The sequence below is a fragment of the Sparus aurata genome, chromosome 5, assembly GCF_900880675.1.
Source record: "Sparus aurata chromosome 5, fSpaAur1.1, whole genome shotgun sequence".
In the NCBI taxonomy this organism is placed as follows: Eukaryota; Metazoa; Chordata; class Actinopteri; order Spariformes; family Sparidae; genus Sparus; species Sparus aurata.
The window spans coordinates 3889868-3904782 of NC_044191.1; the positions used below are offsets into that span (position 1 = coordinate 3889868).

Sequence of the window (14915 nt, forward strand, 5' to 3'; positions counted from 1 at the left end):
ACTCCCCCACCACGGGGGGTGCAATTTGTCAGGTGGTTGTGCCCTCCTCGCTTGTCCCAGAGGTGTTGCAGCATCTGCATGGAGGTCCCATTGCGGCACATTTCTCAGCAGACAGATTATGGTAGAGAGCGAGACAGACTTATTTCTGGCCCTTCATGTTTGGAGATATTCAGCAGTGGTGTGAGCAGTGTGTCCCCTGTCAAACCCGCAGGGCCCCGGTGCCCCGGCACAGAGCACCGATGGGGGGGGTTCAAGCTAGCCGACCATTTCAGAGAGTGGCCACAGACATTCTAGAACTGCCAATGACTTCTAAAGGTAGCAGATATGTGTTAGTAGTCGAAGACTACTTCACCAAGTTTGTAAATCTGTATGCCCTCCCTAACCAGACAGCTCAGTCAGTAGCACAGTGTTTGTTTGACGACTATGTGCTGCTACATGGCATCCCAGAGGCGCTTCACAGCGACCAGGGCCGGCAATTTGAGTCGGAGATTGTGCAGAGACTATGTCAACTTTTGGGGATCACTAAGACCCGCACAGCCCCTTACAATCCCAAATCAGATGGCATGGTTGAACGTTTTAATCGGACTCTTATTAGTCAGCTGGCGAAGGCGTTGCTTGCCACTGGTGGAGAATGGGATGATTACCTGAAATCTGTGGGTTTTGCCTACAACACATCTGTTCATGCCAGCACCGGTTACACCCCATTCTATCTGGTTCATGGACGCGAAGCCAGGGTCCCAGTGGATGTTTTGGTGCCATCACAGCGGGGCCGCTGGGGGGTCTTTTCATCTCAAGGGGACTACGTGACCTCGTTGGTGGAGAAACTGGAGAATGCCTTCGGTGCTGCCAGACGGTCCAGCACCTGTGCCCGGGAGAAACAGAAACTGTATCATGATGGAACAGCCCGTCACAGGCCCTATGCTGTGGGGGATCTGGTCTGGCTCCGTAATCCTACGGAGGACCGGATGAAACTCGCGCCTCACTGGAAGGGCCCGTTCAGGATCCTGGCTGTGTTGGGCTCGCAGGAAGACGCTGGTCTGACCTATCGCATTGGCTGTCCTTTGGACTCTGACGGACATGAGCAGATCGTTCACTACGATCGGCTGAAGCCATACACACTGCCTCTGCCTCCCGGTTCCCTCAGCAGTTCTTCCCCTCCTTCGGTCCTCTCACGGCTGGAAGATGGACTGTTTCATGTGGCTGAGGAACCACTCATCGCGGGTGGTGTAGGGTCAGAGTCTGCTACGGGTTCGAGTGAGCCCCCACCACGGCTGTCTCGGTTTGGGAGAGCTGTGAGGCAGCCTGTTCATTTCAAGGACTTTGTGACTGTTCAGTGAATGTCATGCTTTGAATGTATGCATAATGTGTGACGCAGTGTTGTGTTTCTTGGGGGGGGGTTCTTATCTGTATTTGCAGTTTGATTGATGCCTGTAGGGATCTATGTTTTGTTTTTTTGTTTTTTGTTTTTTTTTTGTTGTTTTTTTATTATGCAGGCTCAAGACAGTACTGTTATGAGGAAGGATGTGCTGCTCTTTACTGTTACTCCTTAAGGGTTTGAAGGTGTATGTGTCTTACATTTGACCTGTTAATTGATGCTGGTCATGTGTGAAACGAGGACGTTTCTTTTTGGAGGGAGGGAGGTATGTAACCTATCTTTTTGTTGTGGCAGCCCTCATTAGATTTGCCATGTATTCATCACACAGGAGGTGTAGTTTTATTGTGAAGGGGGGTGACCGGAAGTGTGGTTGTTGTTGCCGAGTGCAGAAGTTGACAATTGAGGAGAAATAAAGTACGGCACTGTTGCCGCTGAAGACGGCCATTCGTGTCCTTTTATTATTTTATTATTCACTCAGTATAGGCGCCCTAAATCCTTGGTTACATTAATAAGATTATTTTTATTCATAAGCTTGCTGTATTTGAAAATACAGCTGGATAATGTGGATCTTTATCCTGGTTAAACTGAACCATTGTATTTATCCTCCTTCTGTTGTTCTAAGTCAATTATATTAGCTGTTTATTCATCATTTTAGAGGCTTTGATATTAATGTAGTTACATTAAGTTTCTCCCTTTCTGTCCTTCAAGTTTTTGAAATCAGCTGCTCTGTGAGCAGAGCAGATATAAAGGCCTGCAGAGAGTCGCTTGTGACATAACGGTTAACAGTGGTTAAACACTGTATAAGTCTAATTTTCTTCATTAAGCAGCGATAAGACAAATAGTGTTAAAAAAGACAGTGACACTTGAAGTTAGTAAAACAGTCAGCCGTTCTTCTTAGTCTCTTTACTTGTTCATACAGTCGCTGCCAGCCAGTGTTGTGCCTGAACGCGTTCAATGAACGATCGTTCATGAACTCGTTCATATTTTGGGCGAACGTGAACTGAACGTACTGTATTTCTGCTTGATGAACGTTATTGTGAACGCGTTCATTCTGGCGTTTGTGAACGGCGCGTTCTTACAGTTTAACTTCGTTCAAGACAGTGCCAGATTTCCATCGAGCCTTCCAGGCAAAAACCCGCTAAAACACACTGTGAACAGTAATATGTAGCAGAAAAACACCCGATCTGGCTGTTGTGTATAAAAAGGACGCTGGACGAGAGGTTTGTGTAACTCGTTTTACTTTCGATCAAAACGAAACTTAACTATTTCAGACAGAAACAGCTGCATATCAAACATGCAGTGAGGCATTACCAAACGAACACAGATGAATTCGTCCTGAATGGACAGAACACTGGCAGCACCAGCCACCACAGAGTCGCACCGCGCATGCGTCCACAATGTGCTAAGCATGGAGGCAAAAACAAATGAAGGCTTCACATCTGTTTTTTTTATTGTGATATATCTAAAAAGTTTTGGAGTGATGTTGAATCTCATTTTTTTAATGCTGCTCTCTGTCCATTCTCTTACCCTTAAACATGTTATTTGCTGTTAACCCAGAAGATAATGCTCTTGAACACATAATGAACTTTGTTATCCTATGCAAAATGTTTTATTCACAAACAAAAATTTGCAAAATCACTACCTAAATTGGCTCCTTTTCTCCTGGAACTGAGCTCTTTGCTTAAATCTCTGATTTAAAAAAAAGTAATACCTTACCGAGTCATTATGAAAAGTTTTTCCCTGAAGCCACTGTCTGAACTATCTATTTATTTATTATTTTATTTTTCCCTTTCTTCTTCTTCTTTTTTAAAAATTATTTATTTATTTACTTATTTATGTATTTTATTTTTAATTTGAACTCTAAAGCACCCGGCTAGCATTTCAAGGTATGTGCAAGTGAATAAAAAATCAAAAGACACGGCAACGGCGAGCCAAAATAGATCCTCTACCACTCAAATCACATTAACGGCGTACAGTAGCGTCTCCGCTGTCTTCATCTCCCAGCTGCAGCTAGACAACCTGGTTTTGCAGAATATTGTCGAAGAGCTGCAGTTTCAGTGTTAAAACTGATAGAATAATAGCCGTCTGTGGTTCTAAATGGGCTGTGGCAATCATTTTGAAAAATAATAGCTCGCATCAACATATTGAAAAAAAAAAAAGAACTATGAACTAGTTCATTTTTGGAACTGTGAACTTAGTTCAAATTTTTGAATTATGAACTATGAACTGAACTAGTTCATTTTAAAATTTGTGAACTGAACTTTGAACTAGTTCATGTAGAAAGTGAACTTTCCCAACACTGCTGCCAGCTTTCTTTCTGTAGCTGTTTGACAGTAGATATTATCAATCATGTACTGTCCATTCACACAGACAGCTGACATGTAGGATGTTCAAAGACTCTCACATGGGAAAAGCTCAAAAGATATTGTGAAGCCAGAACAACTTTTGGTTAGAAATGCTAAATCAAATGACATCAACCAGTGATAATAATAACAACTGCATATTATTTTTGTCTGGTGAAGATTTTGTGTACGTTTTTGTGTAGTCATTAAAAGGCAAGGCAATTTCATTTGTACAGCCCATTTTTACAAGCAGTTTATCTCAAATGTATTAAAGTATCTGTATTGTCTGTCAATCAAAATAAATGATACCGCAAGCTATGCTTTTCTAGATACGAAATTAACGTTACCTCCTTGCAGTCGGCCACGGTTACTGAAGGAACACGAACAATTGTCAGGTGCATACCGCCACCTGCACGACAGTCTCATCATTTTACATTATTTCTTATTCTGCACATCAATCTTGTGTCTCTTAAAAAGAGTGTCCATGGCCATCTTTGCCTAACTCGTCTTTTGTTCTGTAGACCTGTAGTAGGCTAATCGTTGCCCTATTTACTGCATGAACTGTATGGGGCTAAACAACAGCTTATATGAAATCTCAGTGCCTGGTCCTGTTTTAATGCATGAACGAGTAGTTTATTTGCCGTCACTTCTCCCATCCTCTTTAATGCCAAGACAATTGCAATTTGGTCAGCAGCGTACACTCAAATACTGATCCCAGTCTGCGACGCTGTCTCCTACTGGACCAGGTCTGGATACAAGTTTGAGTAAATAAAAGCAGGCCTCAATTAGAAGCCGGGTCTGTTTCGAGGTTATTAATGTTTTCGATCCGAATCGCTGCTTGGCTGCATGTTCTTAATGAAATGCTGATTTATGTTTGGAAACATGTCGCTGTGTTTGCTGACAGCACTCGCTGCCTGTTCACACCTTTTTTTTTTCTTAACCCAGCACGTCTGGACAGAGTTGTTCGAGCCTGACCATTGAGAGCTCGGACTGACCCAAGGAAAGAGCTGGAGCCTGTATGGCTACAGTCTGTGGTCGGAGCAACACATTTATTTATTATCATTATTATTATTAGTTTAATCGCTAGTAAACTTAAATGAATGTGTGCTCCAGATCCGGCTCTTTCTCTCTATAACTCTCTAAACAGTAATAATGAGTTGATTATATTATATTTTTCCATCTTTGCTGAGCATAAGATTTGTTCGGAATTAAATAAAAGCCTCTCCCAAATAGAGAAATAGCCTACTATATTGACACACATCTGCATCTGGACATAGGCTTATGTGCTGCTCTCATATCGAGAGTTGCTGACGCCTATTATTAACTACAGGCCTTCTATCTTTATTATTATTACTAGTGCATTGCCCGTAGGAAGCATGTATTTCTATAGAAAAGTGGGAGGTTAAGTAGCTTTTTCATGGATGGCCAAATGAGGCTGTGTTTGAAGGTGGGACGTCAGGGATATAATTGGCTGTTTTTGACTACTTTTGATTATACCATTATATGTCACCTTAAAAACTATTTATCTTGCCTTACTTGGTGTAATTATTTTTAGCACAACCTCACATGTGTGACTATACAGTTATTTTTTCATTTTAAGGTACTATATTAACACTATGGACCTAAAATCACAAAATAACATAAAATCAGAGTAGAAAAAGTTACTGTGAAAACCACAAATATGTTTAATGGACCAATTGCATTAGTTATAATGCAAATATAAATTGTTGTTTGCTAAATTGGTGCATAAGTTTTTGAAATTTACAAACTATTTACATTTAAATGCAGGCAATGCCTCAGGCTCAGGGCTCAGCTCATTCCTGCCTGTTCCACATTCAGCCGTCTCCTCCTTGGTTTGCCTCACAACACGACTCCACTACTCACTAAACACACTACACCAAACACTACACCACACACTAACTATACACTCCAAACACGCTATATGTCACAAATCTCTCAACTCTCAAAACTCGCTATCTCTGTCGCTGTCTCCAACACATCACTACTGCTGTCAATCATCCGCCGATGTCCCTCCCACATCTTCCTGTTCCTCAACAACCAAACTTGCTGCTTGGACACTTTCGTGACAAAAGCACATTTTTACTGTTTCTTCCTGCACCAGACATAAAGCAAACGTAACGGCAATATTCGCGAAAAAGCGTGTTGGACATTATTTACCCTAAATCCGGTTTTGGACGTGCCGGTGCGCCCGCTCCGTCAACTCGGTAGGTAACGTTAGGCCGTGTGGGTCGGTTAGCGGCTAGCAGCTAGCTACACACAAACATCCACAGATTCCGATCCCACTTTGTTGTCCGCGCGTCTCCGGATCTCCTCAGACCCAAACAGACTTGGACTTGTTTAATCTCATTAATCCACAACAGTCAGTTTAGATGCACAGAACGGAACCGAACCGCCGGCAAAATCCTGGTCCAGCTTGCACAGCTGCAGGTATAAATCCGCTTGTTTTTTAAGGTATGTCGTGGGCTTGAGCTCTGCGGTGATTGGCTCTGGTGCGCACGTGGCCACGGTGTGCAGTGGTTGGCTCTGGTGCGCATGTGACTGTGGTGGCTCCGGTGGACAATGCTTGCAGAATTTGTAAAGCATTTATGTAATAATTTATTCACACTATCATTGCAGTCCAAGCAAATGCTTATTGCACACCACTGAACCACGCAGCAGCCATGTTGAAAGTCTCAGGTCAGTCTGATCCTGATCCGCAGAGATATTTGAGGAACACACACACACACACACACACACACACACACACACACACACACACAGACAGACAGACAGAGATTCCTTGTATTATAGATTATTATAACGTTTAATTTATTTATTTATTTATTTATTTTTTTAATATTACGTTTATAATTTTCAGGGAGACAGAAGTAGCCTAGATCGAGAATATGAACAATACAGTTTTACCAAAATAAAAAATGTCTGTGTGCAACAGGGTCCAAGTTACAAAAAATGATCAGCATTTTATCAGATTAATGTCAACGATGGAGGAAAGAAAAGACAGCACTCGGACAAACATACTGAAGTTCATTGCTCTGTGTGACATTTTGCAAACATTCAAGTCAGGACACCAAATCGCAATACTTATCATTCAGGCATTCAGGGCTGTGTGGTTTGTCCCATTTGTCCTAGTGGTGTTGCCGTACCCTGCTATCCGATTGGCCAATACGTTCAACCAATTATTCGGGGATACAATGGTGATTGGCATGCCCCCAAGGCCCGCCCCCTTACTGACAAAAACGGCCATTAAAAAAACTCACCTGCGCGCGAGCAGAGTGAAAGTTTTCCCGAGCGAGGAGAGGAGTGTTGGGCGAGCAAGCAGTCTGCGCGCGCGCGAGCAGGGAAAAGTATTGCGAGAGGACTCTGCTCACGCTCGAGCTGTGTTATCTCCTCGCAGGCCACAATATTGCTCCAGGGGGCAGAGATGCAGGATGAAAAATAGCTCGCCAGTGCTTGGAAAAGCGCTCGGGGAAAAAAAATGCGCTCGCGGGTGTTTGATTTGTGCACGCGGATGTTTTATTTGCGCGCGTGGATGTTTTATTGTGCGCGCGCAATTTATGGCAGTATTCTATGCCCATACTGCTCCCTCTTCTAATAAATCTACCTTCTGAAATGTTTGTTTTGCGCTGTGGATCGGTCCTTAACTCGTGTCTTATGCTAAATTGATTATTCAGGCTTTAGTTTCATCTGGATCATCACCGTGCATCACCTGGTTTGAGATTGCAACGATTAAGGCATCTCCAGTCTGTGCTGGGGAGTTTCAGACAATGTACAGAGTAGTGTATGGGAAATGTGCTGAGCAGGAGATTGGAAAGCCTTACCCTTACTCAGCCTTTACTTGAAGAAATTTCGGCATGCAAGGATTTTCAGGTACACACTTATTATTCCTAGTGTGCACGAATGTTAAATTCAAAACACAAAAAAATTCTAACAAGCATACAGCTGGGACATGTGCTGTCTCACACCATTGATTTACTCAGCCAGTGGTCTGTGGACCTGTATAGTGGAGAAAATAATTATTTGATCCCTCACTGATTTTGGAAATTTGCCTACTGACAAAGAAATTAACTGTCTAATTTTAAAGGTAGGTTTTCCATGTCAAAAAGAAAATCCAGAAAATCACATTAAATAAAAGATATAAATTATTTTGCAATTCATTGAGTGAAAGAAGTATTTGATCAACGCATTAGTTAGTACTTGGAGGAGAAACCCTTGTTGGCAAGTAGTTGATTACCAGGTTTGTACACATCTCAGAAGGAATTTTGAACCACTCCTCTTTGCAGATCCCCTCCAAATCCATAAGGTTCCGAGGCTGTCACTTGGCAACTCGAAGCTTTAGCTCCCTCCACACATTTTCTATAGGATTAAGGTCCGGAGACTGGCTTGGCCATTCAATGACCTTAATGTCCTTTTTTTTGAGCCACTCCTTTGTTGCCTTGGCTGTATGTTTTTGGTCATTGTCGTGCTGGAAGACCCATCCACAACACATTTTAATTGTCCTGGCTGAGAGAAGGAGGTTGTCACCCAGGATTTCATGGTACAAGGCCCCATCCATCTTTCCCCCGATGCTGTGAAGTTGAACCCTCCCCTTGGCAGAGAAACATTCCATCCATCCATCCATCCATTGTCAACCGCTTATCCAAAATCGGGTCGCGGGGGCAGCAGCTTCAGTAGCGAGCCCCAGACATCCCTTTCCCCGGCCACATCGGCTAACTCTGATTGGGGAATCCCTAGGCGCTCTCAGGCCAGAGAAGAGATATAATCCCTCCACCTGGTCCTGGGTCTACCCCTAGGTCTCCCCCCAGTTGGACGTGCCAGGAACACCTCCCTAGGAAGGCGCCCTGGTGGCATCCTCATCAGATGCCCGAACCACCTCAACTGGCTCCTTTCCACGCAGAGGAGCAGCGGCTCTACTCCGAGTCCCTCCCGGATGGCTGAGCTTCTTACCCTATCTCTAAGGGAGACCCCAGCCACCCTGCGAAGAAAACCCATTTCGGCCGCTTGTACCCGCGATCTCATTCTTTCGGTCATGACCCATCGCTCATGACCATAGGTGAGGGTAGGGACGAAGATTGACCGGTAGATCGAGAGATTTGCCTTTCGGCTCAGCTCCCTTTTCGTCACAACCGTGCGGTGAAGCGCATGCAACACCGCACCCGCTGCTCCGACTCTCCTGTCAATCTCCCGCCCCATCATCCCCTCACTCGTGAACAAAACCCCGAGGTACTTGAACTCCTTCACTTGGGGCAAGGACACATTCCCCACCTGGAGTAGGCAATCCACCGGTTTCCTACTGAGAACCATGGCCTCAGATTTAGAGGTGCTGATCCTCATGATCCTGAGCGTTGTAGATCTACCGCCGATGATGCCATCAAGACCACATCATCTGCAAAAAGCAGTGATGCGATCTTAAGGTCACCGACCTGTAGCCCCTCCATACCACAACTGCGCCTCGAAATCCTGTCCATGTAAATCACAAACAGGATTGGGGACAAGGCACAGCCCTGGCGGAGGCCAACACCCACTTGGAACAAGTCCGACTTACTTCCGAGTATACGCACACAGCTCTCGCTTTGAGAATATAGGGATTGGATGGCCCTGAGAAGGGACCCCCTCACCCCATACTCCCGCAGCACCTCCCACAGAACATCCCGGGGGACCCGGTCGTACGCCTTCTCCAGATCCACAAAACACATGTGGACTGGGAGATTGTACTCCCAGGCGCCCTCCAAGACCCCTGCCAGAGTAAAGAGCTGGTCCGTTGCTCCACGACCAGGACGGAATCCGCATTGTTCCTCTTCAATCTGAGGTTCGACAATCGGCCAGACCCTCCTTTCCAGCACCTTGGAGTAGACTTTCCCAGGCAGGCTGAGTAGTGTGATACCTCTGTAATTGGCACACACCCTCTGGTCCCCTTTCTTAAAGAGAGGGACCACCACACCTGTTTGCCACTCCTTCGACACCGACCCCGACCCCCATGCAATGTTGAAGAGGCGTGTCAACCAAGACAGCCCCTCAACACCCAGAGCCTTCAGCATTTCTGGTGGTATCTCATCGATCCCTGGGGCTTTGCCACTGTGGAGTTGTTTGACTACCACAGTGACTTCACCCAGGGAAATCGGCGATGATACCCCATCATCCTCCAGCTCTGTCTCCATTACAGAGGGTGGCTGAGTGGGATTCAGGAGGTCATCAAAGTACTCCTTCCACCGCCCTATGACCTCCTCAGTCGAAGTCAACAAGGTCCCATCCCCGCTGTACACAGCTTGGATGGTTCCCCGTTTCCCCCTCCTGAGGTGGCGGACAGTTTTCCAGAAGCGCTTTGGTGCCGCCCGAAAGTCCTTATCCATGGCCTCGCCGAACTCCTCCCACACCCGCTGCTTTGCCTCTGCCACAGCTGTGGCTGCTGCCCTTCGGGCCCGTCGGTGCCCCAAAACTGCCTCAGGAGTCCCCCGGGACAACATGTCCCTGAAGGACTCCTTCTTCAGTCGGACGGCTTCCCTGACCACCGGTGTCCACCACGGTGTCCGAGGGTTGCCGCCCCTTGAGGCACCTAAGACCCTATGGCCACAGGACACAGCTACAGCTTCAACAATGGAAGCTTTGAACATCATCCATTCAGGTTCGATATCCCCAGCCTCCACAGGGATGCTAGAGAAGCTCCTTCGGAGGTGGGAGTTGAAGGCTTCTCGGACAGGAGCCTCCCCCAGACGTTCCCAGCTTACCCGTACTACACGTTTGGGCTTACCAGGTCTGTCCAGGGATTTCCCCTGCCACCGAAACCAACTCACCACCAGGTGGTGATCGGTTGACAGCTCTGCCCCTCTCTTTACCACGTACACTTATGAGCATCCTTGTGTTCGAACATGGTGTTCATTATAGACAGACCGTGACTAGCACAGAAGTCTAATAATAGAAGACCACTCGGGTTCAGATCGGGGCGGCCGTTCCTCCCAATCACGCCCCTCCAGGTATCTCCGTCATTGCCAACGTGCGCGTTGAAGTCCCCCAGTAGGACCACGGAGTCCCCCACTGGGGCCCCTTGCAGGGCCCCAGCCAGGACCTCCAAGAAGGCCGCATACTCCGAACTGCTGTTTGGTGCATACGCACAGACAACAGTCAGGGTTTTCCCCCCAGCCCTTAGGCGTAGGGAGGCGACCCTCTCGTCCACTGGGGTAAACTCCAACACGGCGGCGCTCAGCCGGGGAACCATCACCTTATCGCGGTGGAGAGGTTTGCGTGTCCCAATGAACCTGGGAGCTAGGTTGTCAGGAGCCATGTGCTCCCGGTAGGGTCTCCCAAGGCAAATTGGTCTCAAGTGAGGGGCCAGACTAAGTATGGTTCAAAATACCCCATGGAAAATAGAGGTGTGAGGCGAGAGACCCTGCCCGGAAGAAGCCCGGGGCCCACGTCTGGAGCCAGGCCCGGACGGAGGGCCCGAGAGCGAGCGCCTGGTGGCCGGGTCTGCCACGGGGCCCGGCCGTGCACAGCCAGAAAGAGCAGCGTGGCACTTCTCCCTCCCCCATCCCGTGTACCCACCATCCGCAGGAGAAACCGCTGGGGTCGGGTGCACTGCCACATGGGTGGCGGTGGTGGTGGCGGGCCTCGGCAGCCCAGAACTGGGCGGCAGAGGCTGACTCTGGGGACATTCCCAAAGCATAATAATTCCACCTCCAAGCTTGATGGTGGGGATAATGTTCTTGGGGTCATAGTCAGAATTCCTCTTCCTCCAAACACAGCAAGTCAAATTGACACAAAAGAGCTCGATTTTGGTTTCATCTGGCCACATCACCTTCTCCCAATCGTTCTCTGAATCATTCAGGTGTTCACTGGCAAACTTCAGACAGGTCTGTACATGTGCCTTCTTGAGCGTGCACTTACGTGTGCTGCAGGATTTCAATCCATTAAAGCGTAGTGTGTTACCAATGGTTTTCTTGGTGACTGTGGTCCCAGCTGCCTTGAGTTCATTAACAAGCTCCTCCCATATACTTCTGGGCTGATCCTCACCTTTCTCATGATCATTGATAACCCACGAGGTGAGATCTTGCGTGAAGCCCCTGACCGAGGGAGATTGATGGTCATTTTGTGTTTCTTCCATTTTCGAATAATAGCACCAACAGTTGTTTCCGTCTCACCCAGCTTCTTGCCAATGGTCTTGTCGCCCATGTCGGCCTTGTGCAGGTCTACAATCTTGTCTCTGATTTCCTCAGACAGTTTTTTGGTCTTGCCCATGATGGAGAGGTTGGTGTCTGATTGATTGATTCTGTGGACAGGTGTCTTTTATACAGGTAACGAGTTGAGATCAGGAGTACTTTCTTAAAGCGAGAGGACTGTGGGAGCCAGAATTCTTTATGGTTGGTAGGGGATCAAATACTTATTTCACTCAATGAAATGCAAATAAATTTTCATCCATTTTCTGGATTTTCTTTTTAATATTCTGTCTCTCACTGTTAAAATAAACCTACCATTAAAAGTATAGACCGTTAATATCTTTGTCAGTGGGCAAACTTAAAAAATAAGTGAGGGATCAAAGAATCATTTCCTCCACTGTAATTACAGTAATCCTCTTGGGCCAATTAGTGTAATGTTGCTGGAGTGCAGCAGTGCTGTGTTTCGTTCTTCCTCATATAGTGCCATTGAAAGACGATTTGTTAATTAGAGAGATTTAGACGACATGAGGGACCCTGTAGTCAAAGAACATGAATAATGTCAAAGAGAAGGAGCAGTCAGATGACAGTGAGGACGGCAGAGAAGAAGATAAACATTTCAAAAGAGCCTAAATGAAACAGGGGGGAGTGGTGATGGGGGGAAAAGATAAGAGAGGAAATGAAGGATGATTGAAATAATGGTTGGCTGGACAGGCATCAAATGGGACATCTGTTTTTTGAGATAATCAGGAGATGGTCTGTGGGCCTGTGAGGACATCTGATCCACTGTCTGAAAGCTCACCAGGTTTGTCAGTGATCCCATACATTCAAGTACATGTATAGCAATCCCAGAGAATTGTGATAAAGATTGGGAAGAAAAATATAATCTGTTCACACAAACTGCGAATGTGACAGAACGTATTTAAAACCCAGCGAGCAGTCACACCTGTTATGCCTACGTGGTGCTGGTCCCTAAAGCCATGCCACCTTGCTATCTTGTCGAGAGAGTGCAATTTGAGTTATATGATGAGCTTTAATCTATGACGCGCTACCATCAAAATAGTTAACACATTATGATTTTCGGAATGTTATCTATGTTGTCAAACAGTTGCAGTTTGGTTAGATTTAAGAAAAGATCATACTAAAATGACTACATTCAGTCTTGTTAAGCAAGTTAACTTACTCACACGACATAAATTAATAACAAATAAGTTCAGGTTCTTAGGATACAAAGCCCAGTATTGACAGGGAAAATCTGCTGTTTGTCCCATCCAACCTTCCCCTGACTTGGACTTTTCTCGCTCTTTTCTACTACTGATTGAGGGATGATGCTAAAGGGATACCTACAGTGTCAAAAATAGAAGTGAAAGGCCACTGACTAGGCTGCTGTATTTGACTCATTGGAAATTATAACATGCTGGTATTTTGTGACCCTGACCTCATCTAAAAAACATACTGTATATGTCATTGACTCTACACTCAGTTCATGGCCAAAGAGTCAATAAAAAAAACCTTGCACATTTATTTTTCAACACAGTCCCCTCGAACATTTGCGCGCTTATTCCTGTGTGAAGCACACAAGTTCTTTCTTTGTAGAAATCAGCGTCTAGGACCTACAGAAAGTGGTTCACAGAACATAATCATCACTGTTAAAAAAAGGTACCACTGAGCACCTTCTTCATCCTGAGGAAGAGGTCAGAGGGTGTCAAATCAGGTCAATAGAGTGGGTGATGGATGAGTTTAAATCAGCCTTCCTGGATGGCAGTCATTGCCACTGTGGACTTGTGTGCTTGTCCATTTTCTCAACCAGTGCTGGCTTGCAATTACCCTAAACAGATACATACCCAAATGTTAGGTTACTAACTTTCAACTTTCTGTATAATCACTCAAGTGTTGAACTGCATGAAGCGTGTATAACTAAACCCCTTCTAAATATAGCAACTGAGCCCTCTCAGGCTAATGATAGGAACCTTATGATCTCCCAAGGAGATATATCCCTCAAAGCCTCAATGTGCTTTAACAACAAACTTGCTGCAATTACAACTTTATGACATTTTCTCTGAAATACACTGAGGTCTTTAGCACTCTGAAGGACAGATTCATAAGATTTGGAGGCACATTCAAAGGGACTGGCTGATGGCCCTACCTGCTTTTGTTGGGGATGATGCCCTTCTCCAACAGCTCCTTGTCCTTGCCAACACGGACTGCCAGCCAGTTGCCGAGCTTGCCGTCATAGAGTGTGTCCACCACCTTGAAGATGTCACCCCGGCTGAAGGCTAGGCTCTGAGGAGTCTCCCTCTCATACTCAAAGTGGGTCCGGATGAAAAAGGAGTCACCACGCCCCGATACCAAGATATCGTTATAGACTAGAAAACCAAAATATTTAGTTATAAAGAGAATAATACATTAAAAACAGTGAGAGAAAGATGGATGTAGAAAAAGAAGAGTCCAGGAAAAGATTTGTGTGTTCCACCAGCTGGTGTCGCCGCTCTTATTGCTGTGGCAAATTGTAGTGACAACAACACAGGCTGCAGCCATGCAAACACTCAGTGGCTGCACCTAATTCGATAAATGCCACTAGTGGGCTGTCTGCTTCAGAAATGCAACTGGACCAATGTGGCAGCTAATTTGGAAATTCTTATATCACAAAAGTAGTGCAGTGAAACGTGTTCCTGAAGACCATTTACGCCAATAAGCCATGCAGTTGCTGGAGCTTTTATTTATCTTTATCATTCAAGCACACCTGATAAAAATTCAAATTACACATAAAAATACTCTGGGTGCAGTCAAATTAAGTTAAATTACACTTAAATTAAACCTTTTGGTACCCATGACTTGACCATTTACAGAAAGTGGTTTTACAGTTACATTTGGCGCTAAAGGCTCTGCTGCTTATTGGATCTCTTAATGAATCCAAGCAGTAACCAAGATGTTACTGTGAGACCTACTTCACATTAAAAAACACAGACATAATCATTAAATCAACAACAAAAAATATAATACCCCTATAAGGAGGGGATGGAGGAAGCTGGA

General features: G+C 45.5%; 1 protein-coding gene across 9 annotated transcripts in view; it reads right to left on the reverse strand.

The window, feature by feature from the left end:
• Window positions 1-14915, reverse strand: part of tjp2b (tight junction protein 2b (zona occludens 2)) — a 266330-nt gene that overhangs the window by 20589 nt on the left and 230826 nt on the right. For all 9 annotated transcript variants that reach the window (XM_030417306.1, XM_030417303.1, XM_030417300.1 and 6 more), the window contains one exon: window positions 14029-14248. In XM_030417306.1, coding sequence (XP_030273166.1) covers window positions 14029-14248 — 220 coding nt within the window. The remainder of the gene's footprint in view (window positions 1-14028; window positions 14249-14915) is intronic.